The sequence below is a fragment of the Neolamprologus brichardi genome, chromosome 3 (genome assembly GCF_056152115.1).
Source record: "Neolamprologus brichardi isolate AB-2024 chromosome 3, ASM5615211v1, whole genome shotgun sequence".
In the NCBI taxonomy this organism is placed as follows: Eukaryota; Metazoa; Chordata; class Actinopteri; order Cichliformes; family Cichlidae; genus Neolamprologus; species Neolamprologus brichardi.
Genome location: NC_142106.1, coordinates 60,597,626 through 60,617,254, shown reverse-complemented (window position 1 = coordinate 60,617,254; position 19,629 = coordinate 60,597,626). Strand labels below are relative to the sequence as shown.

Genomic DNA, 19,629 nt, shown 5'->3' with positions numbered 1-19,629 from the left:
AATATAGGGAGGACACAACTTCCAGATTGTGTGAGTTTCTGTTGTGCCTGTCACTGTTCCCTGTCTGTTTTCTTACCTGGTTCTTCCTGACCTTGCCCTTTCTCCTCACATTCCCCTCTTTCCTCTCTCCCTCTTTGGACTGACAATCATACACAAATAGATTGTATTAAATTAGATGAAAATTAAATTAATATGAAAAAATACTATTAAGATCACTAATAAAAAAGTCCTCTCTCAGTGTACTTTCAACCAAAAGGCAAATAACCAAACCACATGAACATCTAATAAAAGATATGAATATTGAAACACTGATCCAACATTATTCTTGATTGACGGATCATTTGATTTTACACTTTTACCTGAATGTGGCTCCTTTTTTTTGAAAAAACTTCCTCATATCCATTATGAACCTGGCTGTCTCTCTTTACGCACACACGCACACACAACAGGAGTTATAAGGTTAATGGGCATTCAGTCAGTTAGCTAGTTAGTATCCATTTAAAACAGGACAGTGGTAACAACTTTACGGAAAATTTAAAGTTTTAGATTTTTAAATAGGCTGTATACATTTCAATGGGAGGAACAGGACGGTGAAATGTCGCTGAATTTACTACAGAGCAGGACAGATTGTAGGGTAGCAAACATTGTCGGAAAACACGTTTTCAACACTGCAGGTTACCTGGGTGTAATGTTTTTCAGTTAAAAAGAAACATGGTCTGACTCCTACCTAACTATATAAAGAGTAACTGAAGGTTAAATGTAGCTAATATGTCCTGTTTTAAGCCAGGCACTCACACCTCCGCTCCGCTGTGTCTCAGCCACCATCGCTCTGGCAGCAAGAGTGCTAGAGCCAGAGCTGGGGAGAGCTGGAACAAACCATTTTGGGAGGGGGGGTTATCTATACTTTTGTTGTTAAAATGTTACGTCTCAAACAAGTACAGTACTGTATGCTTTTTATATTTTTAGTAGTGTGTCACACAAACAGCAAATATTGTCAAAAAAAAGCAAGAAATGTTTGGGGGTGCTTTGATTCATTTTGGGGGTGCTGAAGCACCCCCACAAATGGGCTAAAATCGCCCCTGGTTCACGGTAACGGACTCACAGCTGGACCAACGAGGCCGAGTGTGTCCGCCACTCTGAGCTACGTTCGTGTTTGTGTACTTGTAGTTTGTACTTTGTGAGTTCACTCAGAGCCCACAAAGGACGCAGCGTACGTGATGACATCACAGCCCTTTACCTCCTTTACTGTCACTGTGATTAATATTTACACACGAGACACCTGCAGAGCTCTGACGCTAAGCTAGTCAGACAGCATGCTAATGCTAAGCTAGCCACACAGCATGCTAACGCTAAGCTAGCCACACAGCATGCTAACACTAAGCTAACACTAAGCTAACACTAAGAGTTCTTACAGACACGAGTTAAAAAGCTGCTTTTAGTTTGTGATCAGAGTCCAGGACTGAGAGCAGCAGCAGAGCTGATGGATGATGAATTACTGGATGGAAGAAGCTTCTCATTAGCAGTGAATCAGTGTGTGTGCAGTTCTCTGCAAACTCAGCAGGAATAATTAGTGTGAAGCTTTAACTCTGCTGATCCTCTTTGAATCATGGATCAGCTGAAATGTTTAAAATGTTTTTCACACGTGTTGAACTGACTGAAGCTTCCAGTCACAGTGAATCAGTGTGTGTCAGTGAATGCATCGTGTGTGTGCTTCAGGCTCCATCTAGTGGACTGATAGTAGAGCAGCTGATGGCAGCTTCCTCTGCCTCACACTGCTGTCTGACTGCATTCAGCTGACACTGAGATGAAGCAGGAAAGAAGCAGCTGATATTTGGACAGCACACATGATGGAAAGGAGGATTTCAGTTGATGTGCACATGAATGATTTGTGTTTCCTCTGCAGGTGAAGGTAGAAAGTGTGTGTGAGCTGATGTGAATTGAGCAGCATGGATCAGTGTGAGGACAGAGAGGAGGGAGTCCCTCCCTCTAAAACCACTCTGTGTGGGGAACATGAGAGCCAGACCAAAGCTCAGAGGTGAGATGACCATCTCTAACTGTCCATGACTCTTCTCCATGTCACAGCTCAGCACTCACATCACTGCTCCATCATTATTCACAGGAACCAGCCTGGACCTCCACCCAGCTCTGTGTCTGCTGCAGAGAGGTGAGCTGTTAGTAACAAGAACTCTTTGATTTAAATGATTTGATGTTTCCTGGTTTCTAAAATGCATCTCTGTAGGAGAGCAGTGTCTCCAAGGACACACAGGCTCAGCTGTCATTTCATCTGGTTTAAGACACATTTGGACCATCACAGTCACGTCTCCATCCCGCTTTTATTAATGAACTTCCTGTTGATTGCAGATGACAGGAACACAAAGTTTTTGTGCCACGTGATGCTGCAGGATTTGTTAACATGTCCATGATGGTTTTTCACAGGAACCCACCTGGGCCTCCACCCAGCTCTGAGTCCTTACAGAGTGACCGGTCTGAAGATCGTCCCAATTTTAAAGTCCAGCCTGTGTCTGCTGCAGAGAGGTGAGCTGTTAGTAACATGAACTCTTTGATTAAACTGCTCGATGTTGTTGGATATAAACTGCAGTACAAACACGTCGTTCCCTCAGTCCCATTTAAATTGTCTTTTAAAACAAGTGCTCAGCCAGACTGAAAAACAGGAAGTTAGTGTAGAGCTGTACAAACATATTAATAAATACAGGAAACCAGACACAAAAAAAGAGGAACTAGTAACATACAAGGAGTTGTTTTTATCAAAACTATGTGTGACGTGTAAAGTACCAAAATAACACCAATATGAGACACATTTTTAGCTTCTAATGTAAGAGATTCTGCAACTGGCTTTGGGCTGTGCAGGGCTCTCTCTTCCAGAAGATGATTGAATAAAGAATCATAAATGTTTTGACCAGTCCTGAGTCGGGTTTTCTCTGTTCTCTCATGGGGATCAAAGAATCGGGTTTAATATTTGGTATTTCCTTTGCAAAAGAGAGAACAAATGTGGCCCAAGTTTGGATCTAAAATGAGGCGAACAGAAGACCGGTCTAAAAAGATTTAAAGGTAAGCACAAGCCTGTTCAAAAAAACTAATTTTGCATATTGGATGAATTCTAAATTATCTGTTCGCTGAGTTGACGATCTTAACTATTAAATTGGCTCAGTAGTGGTAAAACTAAATTTCTGAGAATAAAGGTAAATCTTTGGGGTAACAATAATTAAATTTTGAGAATGACAGTACTGAGTTAAAGGAAATATGGTATTTCATGGTGAAAGAGAAAAGAAGTTAATGTGTGTGTTAAGAAAACACAGTAAAATAGGTAATTGGTTATTTCTTTGAGGGCCTTGAGTCCCTATTGGTTATAAGGTTGGACCTACATCGATTAAAACCTGCTTTTTTTATTTTTGTTTCAAATTAATGTCAGTTAGGACGGAAGTTAGACTTCTAGGAAGTGCATAAGTTCAGGGGTGGGAACCCCCTAACTTTCACAGACTTGTAAAAGGACCCTGCGCCGTCAGCATAATCCCAGTTGGTGACTGGAAGGACTTGGGACCCTTCTTAATAACTAGTGATTGAAGAATCACTTTGCCATTCAGAACGGCATATACACTTTTTTTGGGCAGCAAAGGTTGGACCTTATTATATTATATTAAATTTTATATTAAAACAAAATTTGTTATGACACATGAACACTGCTGCAACTATGAATGAAGATCAGGAATTTAGGGGTTTTAAAAAAATATTGAAACCAAGCACACCATTGTTTTTCTTGTGACATTACCAATAAGGTTGATGTGTCACATGGCCCTCTTCCTATTGAAAAAACAAAAGTTGTATCCAAGGTGGCCGACTTCTTATTGGCCACCATGGTCACCACCCATTTTGAGGAGTTTGCCCCCTCACATATACTAATGTGCCCCAAATATTTTTTCATCACTGTAGTGACTGTTGTGGTAAATTATTATAGCCACTGTAGAGGCTATATTAATTTATTAAAGTTCTCTCTTTCTCTTCTATTTAATATAACCACACTACGGATGGACAAGCGCCTGTTTTTATGCGTTTTTGTTGGTAACAACGAGTGTAAGGGCAGTATAGCACAGTATAACATTTGAAAGACAACATACTACATAGTACCACATAGTATTAGGTAGCGTGGCTCTGCCATCATCTTGTTTGTTTGACACATAAACCTTTCACAATAAAGCTCAAGATCCTGTTGAGACTTTTCAAAATAAACGGAATCCGGTGAAAGAGGATGCAGAGTGTTTACGGGTGAGAAGCAAAAAAGAGCCGTCAGGTGCTAAAAAATAAACCTTAGACTCAAACGTTAGAACAGGCTTTTCCCCGCAGCACACCGTGTAATAAATACTCACGAAGAAAATACAAAGAACTTATGTAAAAAAATGTATCGTTTCATACATTGGTCAAAACACTCGATTCCAGGTACACGATTCCCCACTGGAAACACTTCACACAATTCGAGTTCCCCGAGATTCACAGAATTGACAGAAAATGTTAAATTTCTGTGATTTATATCGTTATTGGGATGATAGATGTCTTATATCGGGATATGAGATTTTGGTCCTATCGCACAGCCCTACTATCACCTCTGCTCTCCTGCTCACTAACTGCAGGGTGGTCGCTGGTCCACCTACTGTCAGACTTGCACATCTGTTTGACCATAAGCAGTTATAGTGTCAACAACTGTTGGAGGTCTTTATAATTACAGTGCAGGTGGATGTATAGATGTAGTAATGAATTGAATTAAACCTGCTGGCTTCTGTCTGTTTAAAAATCCTTTGTTATAAATGTTATAACAATATAAATGTTTGTTATATTGAATCTGCTTCAACAGGAAGTAATTACAACAACACAAGTTTTTGCATTGTTGATTTACGCTGACTTCATTAGACCAAATAAAATTATTATATTAAATTAGTGAAAACATTAACAGATAATTAGATATTAGTTATCAAGTATGTCTAAGGCAAAGTGAGATGTTGAGACAGAAGAATCACGAATGTAGATGAATGTAGTATTTATTTTCAAAGTGTTTTAATCAGATTTAGTATAAAAAGTCATAATTACTTGTACTCTAAAATGCTATGTTCCTATATAATAATACCAAATAATAGTTATCAATTTCTATTTGTACACAGACTTAACTCAAAGAGCATATGTTAGTCTCACTGTCTGTGTGTTTGACCTCAGCTGTCCCTCTAATAGACTCATTTCTAATGGTGTCCCTGTTTGCCACTCCCAATAAAACTCTGCCACCTCCCCCTTTTGGGGCAGAGAGTACGTAACACAGAGCTGTAACTCTTAAAATTCTCCTCCTTTTTAAATCAAAAATTCACAGTTGGGAAAAAAACAACCAACAACAGAAAATCAAAACAATATCCTTGTGTCAATTGTACCCTAGTAGTCAGTATAATCTTTTAATAATATAAGTTTACTTATGGTAGAATACTGCTTGTAATCATTTGTGTTTAGAAGTATATAGTTGATGGCATATTGAAAGAATGTCTCATCCTAGGAGGTCTGTGTAGCATGAAGAGGGGGGTGCGTTCACTCCTCTTCAGAGTGCTCTGGCTTTTACACCCACACCCACATCCTGTGAGCGTGGGAAAGGGGCATACCTTCTTTTATTGTTTTATGATAGGATAAACGTATCTATGTCTGTTTTACTCTAAGTGCCTTTTGTTTAGATGAACTGCTGGACTTCCAGACCAGCAGGTTTAGGGAAGTCTTCATGGGGTCACACTTTGACCCCCCCCCCCCCCCCCCCCCCCCCCACACACACACACACACACACACACACACACACACACACATATACGAAACCACATCCCAATGTAATGAACAAACACACCCACCGATGTATATAAATAAAGACCAGGGCAGTGGCAGGGCGCGAGTCTCGGAGCGCTCACTTCTGTGCGAGTGTTCTGTGACTGCCCTTGCTGCAAGTAAAAACTGTGTGTTTCTCCTCTCTGATTCGAAGCTGAAGAAGTGTCTTAGAATACATCTTTTGACACCTTGTGTTGCCTCGTCCACCTTCCTTTTGTTTTCTGTCCACATTACCACACTTAGAGAGACAAACTGTCACTTCTTATTTTTCTTATTACCACAGACAGCACACATGATGGAAAGGAGGATTTGAGTTGATGTGCACATGAATGATTTGTTTTTCCTCTCAATCATGTTTAATTTCAGGTCAGCTCTGTTTCACACACATGTTCATATGTGAAGCGGTGTGTGTAGGAGTGTTTCCACAAACACAGTAGTCAGGGTGTAAAGAATGTAGGAGTAGTGATGGTAAATTTGATTCTTTTTACTGAATCGAGTTTTAATGAGTCACTCACCAAAGTGAATCGGGTTTTTTGAGTCATTTGATTCACTGAGTCAGTTGACCAGAGAGTGCAAAAAATGTACATTTTCACTCAAACTTAATTTGTTTCTCTTTTCATGTAAATCCCACTGCTAAGATGAATGATTCTAAAAAAGTCAACTATTTTATAGAGCAAAAAAGAGCAAAAACATTTCTAAAATCAAGCAATTTTTGGACTTGTGCTTCTGTAGAGCGAGTGCATCAGCTCCAGCCTGTGTGCAGCACTTAGTGCCTTTAAGTACAGCTGATGTTTGTCTGCTCTAATAGAGGAGAAACAGCTCATTAGGATCAACAGCAACCTGAGAATATCTCCAAGGACCAGAGTTACCCCATCATCAGATAATTATATTGGAACTGTTATATGACAATGTCTTCTGGACACCATGTTCCTGACTGCAGAGCAGATTTAGAAACCTCATGTCAAACTGGTGCCAGTATAATCTTGATAAAAACTAGTTTGAGTGTTGACTTCATATTACATTTTTCATATACTTCAGCTGATTTTAAGTTTTCTGGTTGTTTTCTAATTGTTCCTGGATCAGAGACTCCCTGTCAGACCGTGTTCAGTGGGGGCTTCATCTTTCCTCAGCCTTAACACCAGCTCTCCACAAGGCTGCCCCCTACTGTATTTTATTCATTATTGACTCTTTACCATTCAGTGTGTGATGTTATTCTCACCACAGAATAATCCATCCAGAAAAGTCAGTCAGAAGTAAAATCTAAATAATCCAGAATAAACATGTAATCTGCTGTGAAATATATTAAATAAGTAAAAAATAAAGTGTGGTGAGACCGTGATTCATGTTCTCTCATGACTTACAGGTCAAAGATGGAGGCGTCTGTTAAGGAGCAGCTGCTGGACATGCTGGATGATTTGGGAGAAAAGGAGCTTGACCGTTTCCACTGGCACCTGCAGAAGGGAGGGGATTTCACGCCCATCAAAAAGAGCCGCCTGGAGAAAGCAAGCAGAACGAGAACAGTGGATCTCATGGTGGAAACATATACTACTGACCATGTGATGGAGGTGGCGGGGTTGATTTTAAAGAAGATGAAAAAAGGTCAGTCAGAGAAAAAATAAACAAACAGTCAGTGTGTTAGGAAGACACAACATTCTCATAATTTATTGTATATATTGAACTTAGTTTTCTCTTTCCTCCTCAAATAACCTTTGAGTATACACATCCAGTAATGCATATACTCTTATATATTGTACATATATTTATTACTTTCAGATTTAGTCATTCTTATATTTTGGTTGTTTTACGTTATTGTATTTTGCACAACTCTGTTGCTTGTGAAGCTCGCACACAAGAATTTCACTCGCATGTACTGTACCAGTGTACCTGCACATGTGATGTGACAATAAAAGTGATTTGATTTGATTTGAGTACAAATTTACATTTACATTATTTTGAATCTACACAGGTTTTGATTTTCATTTTTAAAAAGCTCATGATTTAAGGTGCACTTTCCTCCAACAGGAACTCCCTCAGCCTCATCACATCCATCAGAATCAGAAGGTAAGTATTCATCAGTCTCTCTGAAGAGACATGGATGAGGCAGAAGCACGTGAACTCTGAGCTGACCAATCAGAGCTCTGATCAGAAATAGTCAAACAAATCATGCTTTAGGAAAGTTATACAATGACTTCATAAAACATTTAAACCTTCACTCTTTCAAAATCAGTGCAACATGGTCCAGCCCTAACTATATGCTTTAGCAAAAAGGAAAGTTTGAAGCCTAATCTTGAAAGTAGAGATAGTGTCTGTCTCCTGAATCCAAACTGGAAGCTGGTTCCACAGAAGAGGGGCCTGAAAACTGAAGGCTCTGCCTCCCATTCTACTTTTAAATACTCTAGGAACAACAAGTAGGCCTGCAGAGCGAGAGCGAAGTGCTCTAATAGGGTGATATGGTACTACAAGGTCATTAAGATAAGATGGGGCCTGATTATTTAAGACCTTGTATGTGAGGAGCAGGATTTTGAATTCTGGATTTAACAGGAAGCCAAAGATAAGATAAGATAAGATAACTCTTTATTGTCATTGCACAGTCATACATAGTACAATAGTACAATGAAATTGGAAAACTGTCCTACGTCGGCAGGACAGGAGAAATCTGCTCTCTCTTTCTAGTCTTGTTTAATATGTGCGTTGAAGGACATGTCCTGGTCAAAAATGACTCCAAGGTTCCTCACAGTGTTACTGGAGTCCAAGGTAATGCCATCCAGAGTAAGAATCTGGTTAGATACCATATTTCCATGATCGACCGCTGTTGATGTAGCATTCGGGTAGCTGCTCTGCTCCATGTTGTTACAGGGCATTGAAGATGACAACAGTGGGTGGATTATATTCTATCTACATTGATAAATGTGATCTGTGCATATCGTGCGCCTGCGATGAAATCTCTCCTCCAGCCACGCTGTGGAGGATCTGTGCTGTGATAATGCTGCAGCTTTATCTACTCTACTAGAATATAATGAATCAAATACAATGAATTGTTTTAAAATTTTCAATTAAGCTCTCAAAAAACAACAAAAAGCATAAAATAAATAATATATCAGAAAAATCATCAAAAGCAACTTATAGGAACAATAAAACAAAATTATTCGAAAATAATTGAACAATCAGACAAACAAATTCAACTTAATAACCAGGACCCAACCTTTTGGTGCTTATAATTCAAACGTTAAACTCAAATATAATCATATTAATAAACACCATCCAACAGGCAATACAACACTGTACCACAAAGGCAATCAATGAAAAACCACATCCCCATTCCTGCAACACATAGAAATAAAGGCCTGTGAGTCTCCTGACAAATGAAAACGGTGCATGCTGTTTAAAAAAAATGGTATGTTAACGTTACAGCTGCATCTTTGGGCTAAAACTCATTAAAAAAAAAGTTAAATTAGTGAAATCTGCCATCTACAAAACTTATGCCGAACGAGTCTGTGAACAACAGACCAAAATGCGGCAGTTCAGCTATACTCGAATTGCAGCTTGTGGTCTTAATAAGCTTTCATTAGCTGAGAGCAACGTGGCAGTGACTTACCTTCGGCCATGCTGAAAGGAGCTGTGACCCAGGCACACATGCACGCGCCTACGAAGCGCACACAAACACACAAACACACACAGACTCGGATCACATAGGCAGGAGATTAAAACATAAAATTAAATATTTCACTAAACAGAGAATGTTTTTGTGAAATTCAAAAGTATAACTCATATGCTACACAAACATCTAATGAGATTTAAACAAAAGTTATTAAGATGCAAATAGATGTATATATAAGTTGTTAGCAATGTATGGACCATAGTAGACTAATCATCTCAACTACTGTTTTTATTCAGAGATTATTCAGAGGTGTCAACTTAAACTCAAGTCTAAGCTGAAGGATGAGTTTGAGTGTGTGTTTGAGGGGATCGCTAAAGCAGGAAACCAAACCCTTCTGAATCAGATCTACACAGAGCTCTACATCACAAAGGGAGGGACTGCAGAGGTCAATGATGAACATGAGGTCAGACAGATTGAAACAGCATCCAGGAAACCAGACAGACCAGAAACAACCATCAGACAAGAAGACATCTTTAAAGCCTCACCTGGAAGAAATAAACCAATCAGAACAGTGCTGACAAAGGGAGTGGCTGGCATTGGGAAAACAGTCTTAACACAGAAATACAGCCTGGACTGGGCTGAAGACAAAGCCAACCAGGACATCCAGTTCATGTTTCCATTCACTTTCAGAGAACTGAATGTGGTGAAAGAGGAAAAGTTCAGCTTGGTGGGACTTGTTCATCACTTCTTTACTGAAACCAAAGAAGCAGGAATCTGCAGCTTTGAAGACTTCCAGGTTGTGTTCATCTTTGATGGTCTGGATGAGTGTCGACTTCCTCTGGACTTCCACAAAACTACAATCCTAACTGACCCTAGAAAGTCCACCTCAGTGGATGTGCTGCTGATAAACCTCATCAGGGGGAAACTGCTTCCCTCTGCTCGCCTCTGGATAACCACACGACCTGCAGCAGCCAATCAGATCCCTCCTAAATGTGTTGGCATGGTGACAGAGGTTAGAGGGTTCACTGACTCACAGAAGGAGGAGTACTTCAGGAAGAGATTCAGAGATGAGGAGCAGGCCAGCAGGATCATCTCCCACATCAAGACATCACGAAGCCTCCACATCATGTGTCACATCCCAGTCTTCTGCTGGATCACTGCTACAGTTCTGGAGGATGTGCTGGAAACCAGAGAGGGAGGACAGCTGCCCAAGACCCTGACTGAGATGTACATCCACTTCCTGGTGGTTCAGGCCAAAGTGAAGAAGGTCAAGTATGATGGAGGAGCTGAGACAGATCCACACTGGAGTCCAGAGAGCAGGAAGATGATGGAGTCTCTGGGAAAACTGGCTTTTGATCAGCTGCAGAAAGGAAACCTGATCTTCTATGAATCAGACCTGACAGAGTGTGGCATCGATATCAGAGCAGCCTCAGTGTACTCAGGAGTGTTCACACAGATCTTTAAAGAGGAGAGAGGACTGTACCAGGACAAGGTGTTCTGCTTCATCCATCTGAGTGTTCAGGAGTTTCTGGCTGCTCTTCATGTCCATCTGACCTTCATCAACTCTGGAAAAAATCTGCTGGAAGAACAAACAACCCCCAAGAAGTCTGAAACAGGAGAATCTGCAGAGAAACACTTCTACCAGAGTGCTGTGAACAAGGCCTTAGAGAGTCCAAATGGACACCTTGACTTGTTCCTCCGCTTCCTCCTGGGTCTTTCACTGCAGACCAATCAGAGTCTCCTACGAGGTCTGCTGACACAGACAGGAAGTAGCTCACAGACCAATCAGAAAACAGTCCAGTACATCAAGAAGAAGCTCAGTGAGAATCTGTCTGCAGAGAAAAGCATCAATCTGTTTCACTGTCTGAATGAACTGAATGATCGTTCTCTAGTGGAGGAGATCCAACAGTCCCTGAGATCAGGAAGTCTCTCCACAGATAAACTGTCTTCTGCTCAGTGGTCAGCTCTGGTCTTCATCTTACTGTCATCAGAAAAAGATCTGGATGAGTTTGACCTGAAGAAATACTCTGCTTCAGAGGAGGCTCTTCTGAGGCTGCTGCCAGTGGTCAAAGCCTCCAACAAAGCTCTGTAAGTAAACATGAACTCATCGCTTCATTCTGAAAATCATGGGAAATAAATCAGAGGTGCTCAGTTCAAAGATCACTGCCTTTTAAGAACAATTAAAAAATAGTCACTTAGTCAAATGTGATACTTTAAATATTTCTCTCCAGCAGGACATGTCAGCATTTCTGAAATATTTTTGTCTTTAACTCAAATCAAAGTACAATCCAGATCCAGCCTATAAGAACTTGAGCTCTGATCCTTCAGCCCCTCTGACAGGTTTATTATCCTCCAGTTGTTCACTTGTCTCCAACAACCAGGAGTTTAACTCTGTTTTTTTTAAAGCAAATACTTGAGCTACCAGACTGCACCCACATCTTCTTCAGATGTTCTTATTTTAAGGTCTGGTTTGTGTCTCATCTTTATTGCAATCCCCAATGTCTCTCTGTTTTTCAAATATAAATCTGTTACCTCAATGTGGCCAGAACAACATGGTGAACCCAAAATACAGACAAAGGTGAAGGAACTGAATATTACTAGACGTGAAGGCTTTATTTACACACAGGAACTTGACACTTGGAATTTTTAACAAAAACTGTGAACTATGGCGGAAGTCAAGTACTTGAAGCTGTGAGCATGAAGTGGGCTCTATGGTAGGTTTCTGGAAATGGGTCTTGGTTAATGGTAATCTGAGTCACTGTAACAGAGGTAGAGCAGCATCAGAAAGATCACTGGTGGAGGTTACAGTAAGTGAACGAGGTTATCTTCAATGTCTTACTTGGGGTTTCTGTAGCTCAGGAGGTAAAGCTGGTCTGATCTGACCTACTGATCGGAAGGTTGGTGGTTCGATCCCTGGCTCCTCCAGTCTGCATGTCAAGTATCCTTGGGCAAGATACTAACCCCAACTTGCTCTGATGCATCCATCAGAGTATGAATGTGTGTGAATATACTTAGAAAGCACTAAGTACAGATAAAGTGTTTGTGATTGGGTGGATGTGGCATGTTGTATAGAGCGCTTTGAGTACTCCGGGAAAGTAGAAAAACACTATATAAGAATCAGTCCATTTACCATTTACTTGTCAGCAGTTGAAAAGCAACTTGGGGAAGGCAGGTGGTGAGGTCTGGGTGAGTACTTGTTAGCTTTGAGTCCAGGCAAAGTGGTCGAGTAAGTCTAAGAGACGAAAGGTATTAATGTGGCTGTGAGTGAATCAAGAAGACCAGCATCCAGGAAAATGTGACTGAACTGCAAGGGTGAGTAGATGATCCGAGGATTAAGAGGTTAGCAGAGTTGTTGAGAGTGCTGATGTTATATTCAGCCTAGTAGATTACTGTCAGGTGTGGACAATTTACAGGCTGACCAGGCTTCACCCAAAGGCAGAAACCAGAGTCTAGTGGGAAACCACAGCTGCTCACACAGACCATGACAGCAGCATGACACCCCCCCCAAAGCATTCTCTTTCACTTGGTATCATTTACCTCTCCCTTCTCCAATTTCTGATGTGTCCACCTTTACAATGATAACTGTGATCAGGGTGAACCAAAAAGGTGCCGTGTTGAACAGATACTTCAGTTTGGTGAATGCAGTTTCAGCTTTGGGGGACCAGATGCATGCTGAGACTTTAGCTACCTGACTATAGTTGCAAATGAACCGTCTATAAAAATTTGCTATTCCCAAAACCCATTGGAGATGCTTCTGGGATCTACAATGGGTACAAGGGGAAGGCCACTCTGTGAAAGCTTTCACTTTTGCCAGATCCGTCTTCACCTGCCCCCTTGCCAAAATGTAACTGAAAAAAGTTATTGATGAGGAATGGAATTCACACTTTTCTGCTTTGACATCAGGTTTATTCTCCAGCAAACGTTGGAAAAATAGCATGGACATGAGACTGATGTTCCTCGCAGGTTTTGGGAAAAATGAGGATATCATCCAGATACACCAATACAAACCTGTCAAGGAAGTCCCGGAGGACATCGTTAACTAATGTTGAAACATTGCGGGAGCATTAGTTAACCCAGGCGGCATGACCAAATACTCGTAGTCCCCCAATGGCATGTTTAAAACGGTCTTCCACTTGTCTCCCTGATTGAGCTGGAAAAAGTGGTAAGCGTTGCGGAGGTGGGGTTTTGTAAACCCTGTGGCGCTGTGAAATGGCCTGAAAGCAGAGCTAATGAGGTAATAGGTACTTATTCTTGATGGTAATATCACTGAGGCCCCTGAAGTAAATGCATGGCCAGAGAGAGCCATCCTTTTTCCCCACAAAAAAGAAGTTCCAACTTGAGATGACAATCGTTGGATTATGCCTGCACCGAGGGATTCCTTAATGTACTTTTCCATAGCCGCACACTCAGGTCTAGACAGGTTATGCAGCCAGCTAGAAGGCCGGGTGGAGCCAGAGAGTAGTTCTATGGTGCAGTCATGTGGTTTGTGAGGTGGCAGTGAAAGCGCCTTACTTTTGCTAAATACTTCCTGAAGATCATGACATTTGGTGGGCACACAGGAGAGATCTAAAACAGTCTCAGTGTTGGTTGATGATTCCACAGGTTCCGGTGGACGGGCGGAAACAAGGCAATTTGAATGACAGAACAGACTCTAACTGATTACCCTCTGACCTGACCAGTCTAAGTGTGGGTTATGTAATTCTAGCCAAGGAAACCTGAGTATGAGTGGTTTATGAGGTGCATGAAAAACAAAAAAGGTGTTTTCTTGAGATTGCCAGGGGTGACAGGCTCTGTGCAGTGAGTTATATGAGGGGACACTCGGTTATTTAATGACTTAGTGGGAATGGGCGGATTAAGGGCGCATAGAGGGATGTTTAACTGTCTCGCTAACTCAGACTCCATGAGGTTCTGATTGAACAAGAGCCTGAAAGGCCTGGTTAACTAGCACAGAGACTTGGAGTTGCAATCTGGGTTTTTTTTGTTTGTGTGAGTATCCTCCACCCTTATCCCTGAACTTACCAGTGGGCAGACCCTGGTGTGGAATGGAAAACAGACAGGTTATTCGCAAGAAGCAAGCTGATCTTTCATGGTTTGATTTAATGACTGAAAAAATACAGCGGACGGTGGTTAGCACTGTTGCCGCACAGCAAGAAGGTCTTTACAAACTCAACCAGGAAATCATCATGCGAGCAGAAAGAAAGAGGATGAGCAGATAGGTAAGCAAGAGAAACCCGCCAGCGTCCCAGGTTTCCAGAGAAGGTTCAGGTTCCAGGTACCTGAAATGGGATGTAATTAAATTCAATTCAATTTTATTTATATAGCGCTAAATGACAACAACAGTCGCCTCAATGCGCTTTATATTGTACAGTAGATCGTACAGTAATAGATACAGAGAAAAACCCAACAATCATATGACCCCCTATGAGCAAGCACTTTGGCAACAGTGGGAAGGAAAAACTCCCTTTTAACAGGAAGAAATGTTTGGTGTCAAAGTCAAAGCACAGATCCATCCAGTCTCTGTATTTCAGCTTATTTTCTTTATACACACATTTAACAGGAACAGTTTCAGACAGCTAGTGTTTACCTGACATTACCTGCATACCTCACAGTTTGCAGGTAATGGGCATAGTAATTACTGAACAGAGACGTCCTGCTGTGAACTTTGTTGCTGTGGATCTAAAATGTAAAAATACATCTGAGAAGATTTCTAATCATGATTTTATGAGCCCCCCACAGTTTGATTCTGTTCATCTGGACGTAGCGTTCTCAGCGGGAGAAACGTTTTGTCACTCATCGACGTGACTTCTTCAGGCTCAGCTGACTGCAGCTTTCCCCAATCTTATAAAAAGTACATCTACATAATGACTGAAACCTAATGGTCAAGGAACTGACCTCCCAGCCTATTGTTCCTTCAGTGGGCTGGTTTCAGTCATTATGCAAATGTTCTTTTTATAGGGTTGGAAACCTGCAGTCAGCTGAGACTGAAGAAGTCACCTGGATGAGTGACGAAACGTTTCTCCCACTGAAAGCGCTACGTCCAGATGAACAGAATCAACTTTTGGGATTTACTAACCTGGATGATTGAGCATGCATCAAGACAAGTTTTTATGAGGTTTACAGTTTCTTATAATTTCTAAACCAGAAGGTGGAGGAGATGGAGCTCATGATAACTGGCTACTGCCCTTCAGCGTGCTTTATGAAATCATCCAATCAAAATAAAGTTGGCCTTCAGGGAGAGTGGGGCTTTAAAGGGGAATGAGCCAAAGCAGCTTTTAGACAGAAAATGAAACGAGAGTCCAGGATGATACATTATTTATATTATTTATAACTACATTTACAGTAATCACACATATTAGAATTAATAAAGTGACCAGCAGTACTGTAGTAACTGTAATACTGCAGTACTCACAGGCCTGTGCCAGCACACACTGAACTACTGTCACTAAACTAACCTGCTCTTCACTGGTTTCCATTTACATACATAGTAACATTGTAGATGGGTTCAGTAACATTGTAGATGGGTTCAATAAATTTTTTATAAATGTTGGCCCTGAACTAGCAGCGGACATCCCGTGTCAAAAAAATGAAAATATCCTTAATATAAAATCAAATCCCTTTTCACTGTTCCTCTCAGCTACAAATGAGCAAGAAGTAAAAAATATCACATTAAAATGTAAAAGTAAGTCTTCAATGGATTATCATGACATAAATATGTCTGTAGTTAAACAGGTTATTCTGAATATTGCTAGTCCCTTAACATATATCTGTAATTTATCATTTCAGTCCGGTTGTTTTCCAAAAAAAATGAAAATTGCGAAGGTAATACCACTATACAAAAGTAATGATAAACACAGTTTTACCAATTATAGGCCTATTTCTCTACTGCCTCAATTCTCAAAAATTTTAGAAAAACTTTTTAATTCAAGATTAGAAAAATTCCTTGAAAAACATCAAATAATAAATGTTGGTCAGTATGGTTTCAGAACGCAAAGAACCACTTCAATGGCGATAATTGAGGCAGTAGAAGAAATTACCAATGCACTGGATAAAAATAAATATGCAGTTGGTATTTTTGTTGATCTCAAAAAGGCCTTCGACACAATCAATCACTCAATTTTATTGGATAAATTGGAAAGATATGGTATTCGAGGGAAAGCTGGTAACTGGGTAAAAAGTTACCTAACGGGTTGGGAACAATATGTTAGCATAGGGCATTACCATTCAGAGAAACTTGGTATTACATGTGGTGTTCCCCAAGGGTCAGTGTTGGGACCAAAACTTTTCAATATATACATAAATGATATTTTTGATGTTTCTCAAGTACTTAAACTCATACTGTTCGCAGATGACACCAACATATTTTTCAGTAGCGATGATTATACTGATCTTGTAATGACCGTAAACAGGGAGCTAAAATTAATAAAAAAATGGATGGATATAAATAAATTATCATTAAATATAAATAAAACTAAAGCAATGTTTTTTGGTAATTTAAAATATAATATAGAATTACCAATTATCATTGAAGGTGTACCAATTGATAATGTGAGTGAACACAAATTTTTGGGAGTCGTAATTGATAACAAAATTTCATGGAAACCACACGTCAGACACATAAAAACCAAAATTTCCAGAAGCCTCGCAGTTTTGAACAAAGTGAAACCATACCTTGATAAAGATTCACTTCGTACTCTGTACTGTACCCTGGTTCTTCCATATCTTACATATTGTGTGGAAGTGTGGGGAAACACATATAAAAATACAACTAATCCATTAGTCACAGTACAGAAACGAGCACTGCGTATTATTCACAAGGCTGGTTATCTAGATCATACTCACAAACTCTTTCTTCAGGCAAAGTTACTTAAATTCCAGGATCTGGTTAATTACAATACATCTATAATCTTATACAAAGCCTTTAATAAACTTCTACCTACAAATTTACAAATTATATTTGAAATTCGAGAAAGGGTTTATAATGTGAGAGGCTTCGGGGAATTCAAATTACCCAGAACTCGAACAATCCGTAAAGGTTTTTGTGTATCTGTATGTGGTGTGAAAATCTGGAACAGTCTGAGTTTACAACTGAAACAATGCAAAAATATTCACAGATTTAAATTCCTCTACAAACAGTTGGTCTGGTCACAGTATACTCAATGATGGTTTTAGTGTGCTCTGTAATGTCTGTTCTCTTACCATTGCTGGTATGGATTCCAAAAAAAAAAAAAAAAAAAAGTGTGTATGTATATGTGTGTATAGACATATATGTATGTATGTATGTTTGTCACTATGTAATTATTATTGCCTGTTACCTGTGGTAACGCAATTTATAATTATTATATATTCTGTATTTAGTTATGATGGTTCTAATTGTTGTTGCGAGCTGCCGTGGAGATGCTTGCTTGCTTTTTTGTTGATGAGTGAGTATAGGGGTGGGATTTAATAAGTTTTCTTCGTCCCACTCCTTTTCAGGTAATTTTTGTTTTTTGTTTTGTGCACTTTATGTTCAATATATGTATTTTGTTGTGCCTGAAATGAATAAATAAGTGAAATGAAAAAAAAAATGAATGAAATACATTGGAATAATTGTGTTTAATTTGAAATATTTTTCTTCTGTTACACTTAAATTCTTGAACATTTTTTTATTTAATTGTGCATTGTAGTGTACTCATTTGTACACATTTGATTACTAAGGTTCAACATATAAAGAGATTTTATTTGATAATAAATATTATTATTTTGTTGTTCTTGTTATTTTTTCAGGCTGAGCAGCTGTAACCTGTCAGAGGAAGGCTGTACAGATTTGTTGTCAGTGGTCAGCTCCCAGTCCTGTAGTCTGACAGAGCTGGACCTGAGCACCAACACCCTGAATGATTCAGCAGTAAAGCTTCTGTCTGCTGCAGTGGAGAGCCCACAAGCCAAACTGAATATTCTGAGGTCTGACCGATTTGTATTCTTCTTTTTCTTTTGTTTGTTTGTTTGTTTGTTTTTAACTGAGAAAATAAATCCAGCAATTTAAACAGTAAAGGTTAACTTGATCAATTTACTGTTGTTTCGTACCACATCTGCTCAGCATAAAACAACAAGGATTCTTAAAATATAAGATTAGTTATTGCACCCTGATTACACTTTAACATCAGTCTTTGTTCATGTTTTCATTTTCAGACTCAACGTCTGTGAACTTTTAGCGGAAAACTGTGAAGCTGTGTCCTCAATGCTCAGCTCTCAGTCCTCTACTCTGACAGAGCTGGACCTGAGTATCAAAAATGTGCAGGATTCAGGAGTGAAGTTTCTGTCTGCTGGACTACAAAGTTTAAACTGTAAACTAAATACTCTGAGGTCAGATCAATTGACATTTGTTTTTGAAACTGAACCAATTAAACATTTTATTCAAGGCTTCCAGTTCCGGCGCTCATGGGGATGGCAACCTAGTAAGAGAGCTCTCGACCAAAACTTATTAAAACTGCCCCAAGTAAATTAATACACTAAGTGTATTAAGGGGCGATCGTGGCTCAAGAGTTGGGAGTTCGCTTTGTAATCGGAAGGTTGCCGGTTCGGACAGTCTCGGTCGTTGTGTCCTTGGGCAAGACACTTCACCTACTGCCTACTGGTGTTGGCCAGAAGGGCCGATGACGCGATATGGCAGCCTTGCTTCTGTCAGTCTGCCCCAGGGCAGCTGTGGCTACAACTCTAGTTTGCCTCCACCAGTGTGTGAATGTGTGTGTGTGAATGGGTGGATGACTGGGTGTGTAAAGCGCTTTGGGGTCCCTAGGCGGGACTAGTAAAAGCGCTATACAAATACAGGCCATTTACCATTTAAGTGCACATAAAGAGGAAAAAGATCCAATAGAAATATTGTGCTCAGATTTGAGACCTTACGGGACAATCACAACCTGACAAAATACAACTTTCATAGATACTTACAGCTGGGATCATATATTGATCATGAATGCAAACTGTCCGAGTTCAATGATGCTTAGTCACATTTTTTCCTCATCCTGAAAAATGCCACAACCATGATCCCTACTAAATCTTTTCACTTGATCTCACTATTACTTGGTTGTTGTTTTTTTTTTTTTTGGTTTCTTTGGTTTTTTACATTTACTTCTATTACGATTGTTTGTTTATTTACTTATTTGTTCACCATGATTGCAGCATGGGCAACCCCCCAG

General features: G+C 39.9%; 3 protein-coding genes across 4 annotated transcripts in view; 2 read left to right on the top strand and 1 right to left on the bottom strand.

Moving 5' to 3' along the window:
* The window catches only part of LOC148105994 (Fc receptor-like B), a 385,026-nt gene that overhangs the window by 19,631 nt on the left and 345,766 nt on the right, over nucleotides 1–19,629 (bottom strand). The window lies entirely within an intron of this gene.
* LOC102777248 (NLR family CARD domain-containing protein 3-like) overlaps nucleotides 1–19,629 on the top strand; it is a 1,099,208-nt gene that overhangs the window by 912,827 nt on the left and 166,752 nt on the right. The gene's annotated exons all lie outside the window — the stretch shown is intronic.
* Nucleotides 7,230–11,549, top strand: LOC148106000 (protein NLRC3-like). The gene is made up of 3 exons (XM_087830905.1): nucleotides 7,230–7,458; nucleotides 7,882–7,920; nucleotides 9,754–11,549. Exons 1-3 carry the CDS (start codon nucleotides 7,230–7,232, stop codon nucleotides 11,547–11,549), a joined length of 2,064 nt encoding a protein of 687 aa, XP_087687031.1.

What these genes read in the sequence shown, in the direction of transcription:
- LOC148106000 (XM_087830905.1), top strand. Translation starts at nt 7,230, where the DNA reads ATGGAGGCGTCTGTTAAGGAGCAGCTGCTGGACATGCTGGATGATTTG. An exon ending in TTTAAAGAAGATGAAAAAAG is followed by an intron (nt 7,459 to 7,881) that starts GTCAGTCAGAGA and finishes TTCCTCCAACAG; the next exon opens with GAACTCCCTCAGCCTCATCA. An exon ending in ACATCCATCAGAATCAGAAG is followed by an intron (nt 7,921 to 9,753) that starts GTAAGTATTCAT and finishes GTTTTTATTCAG; the next exon opens with AGATTATTCAGAGGTGTCAA.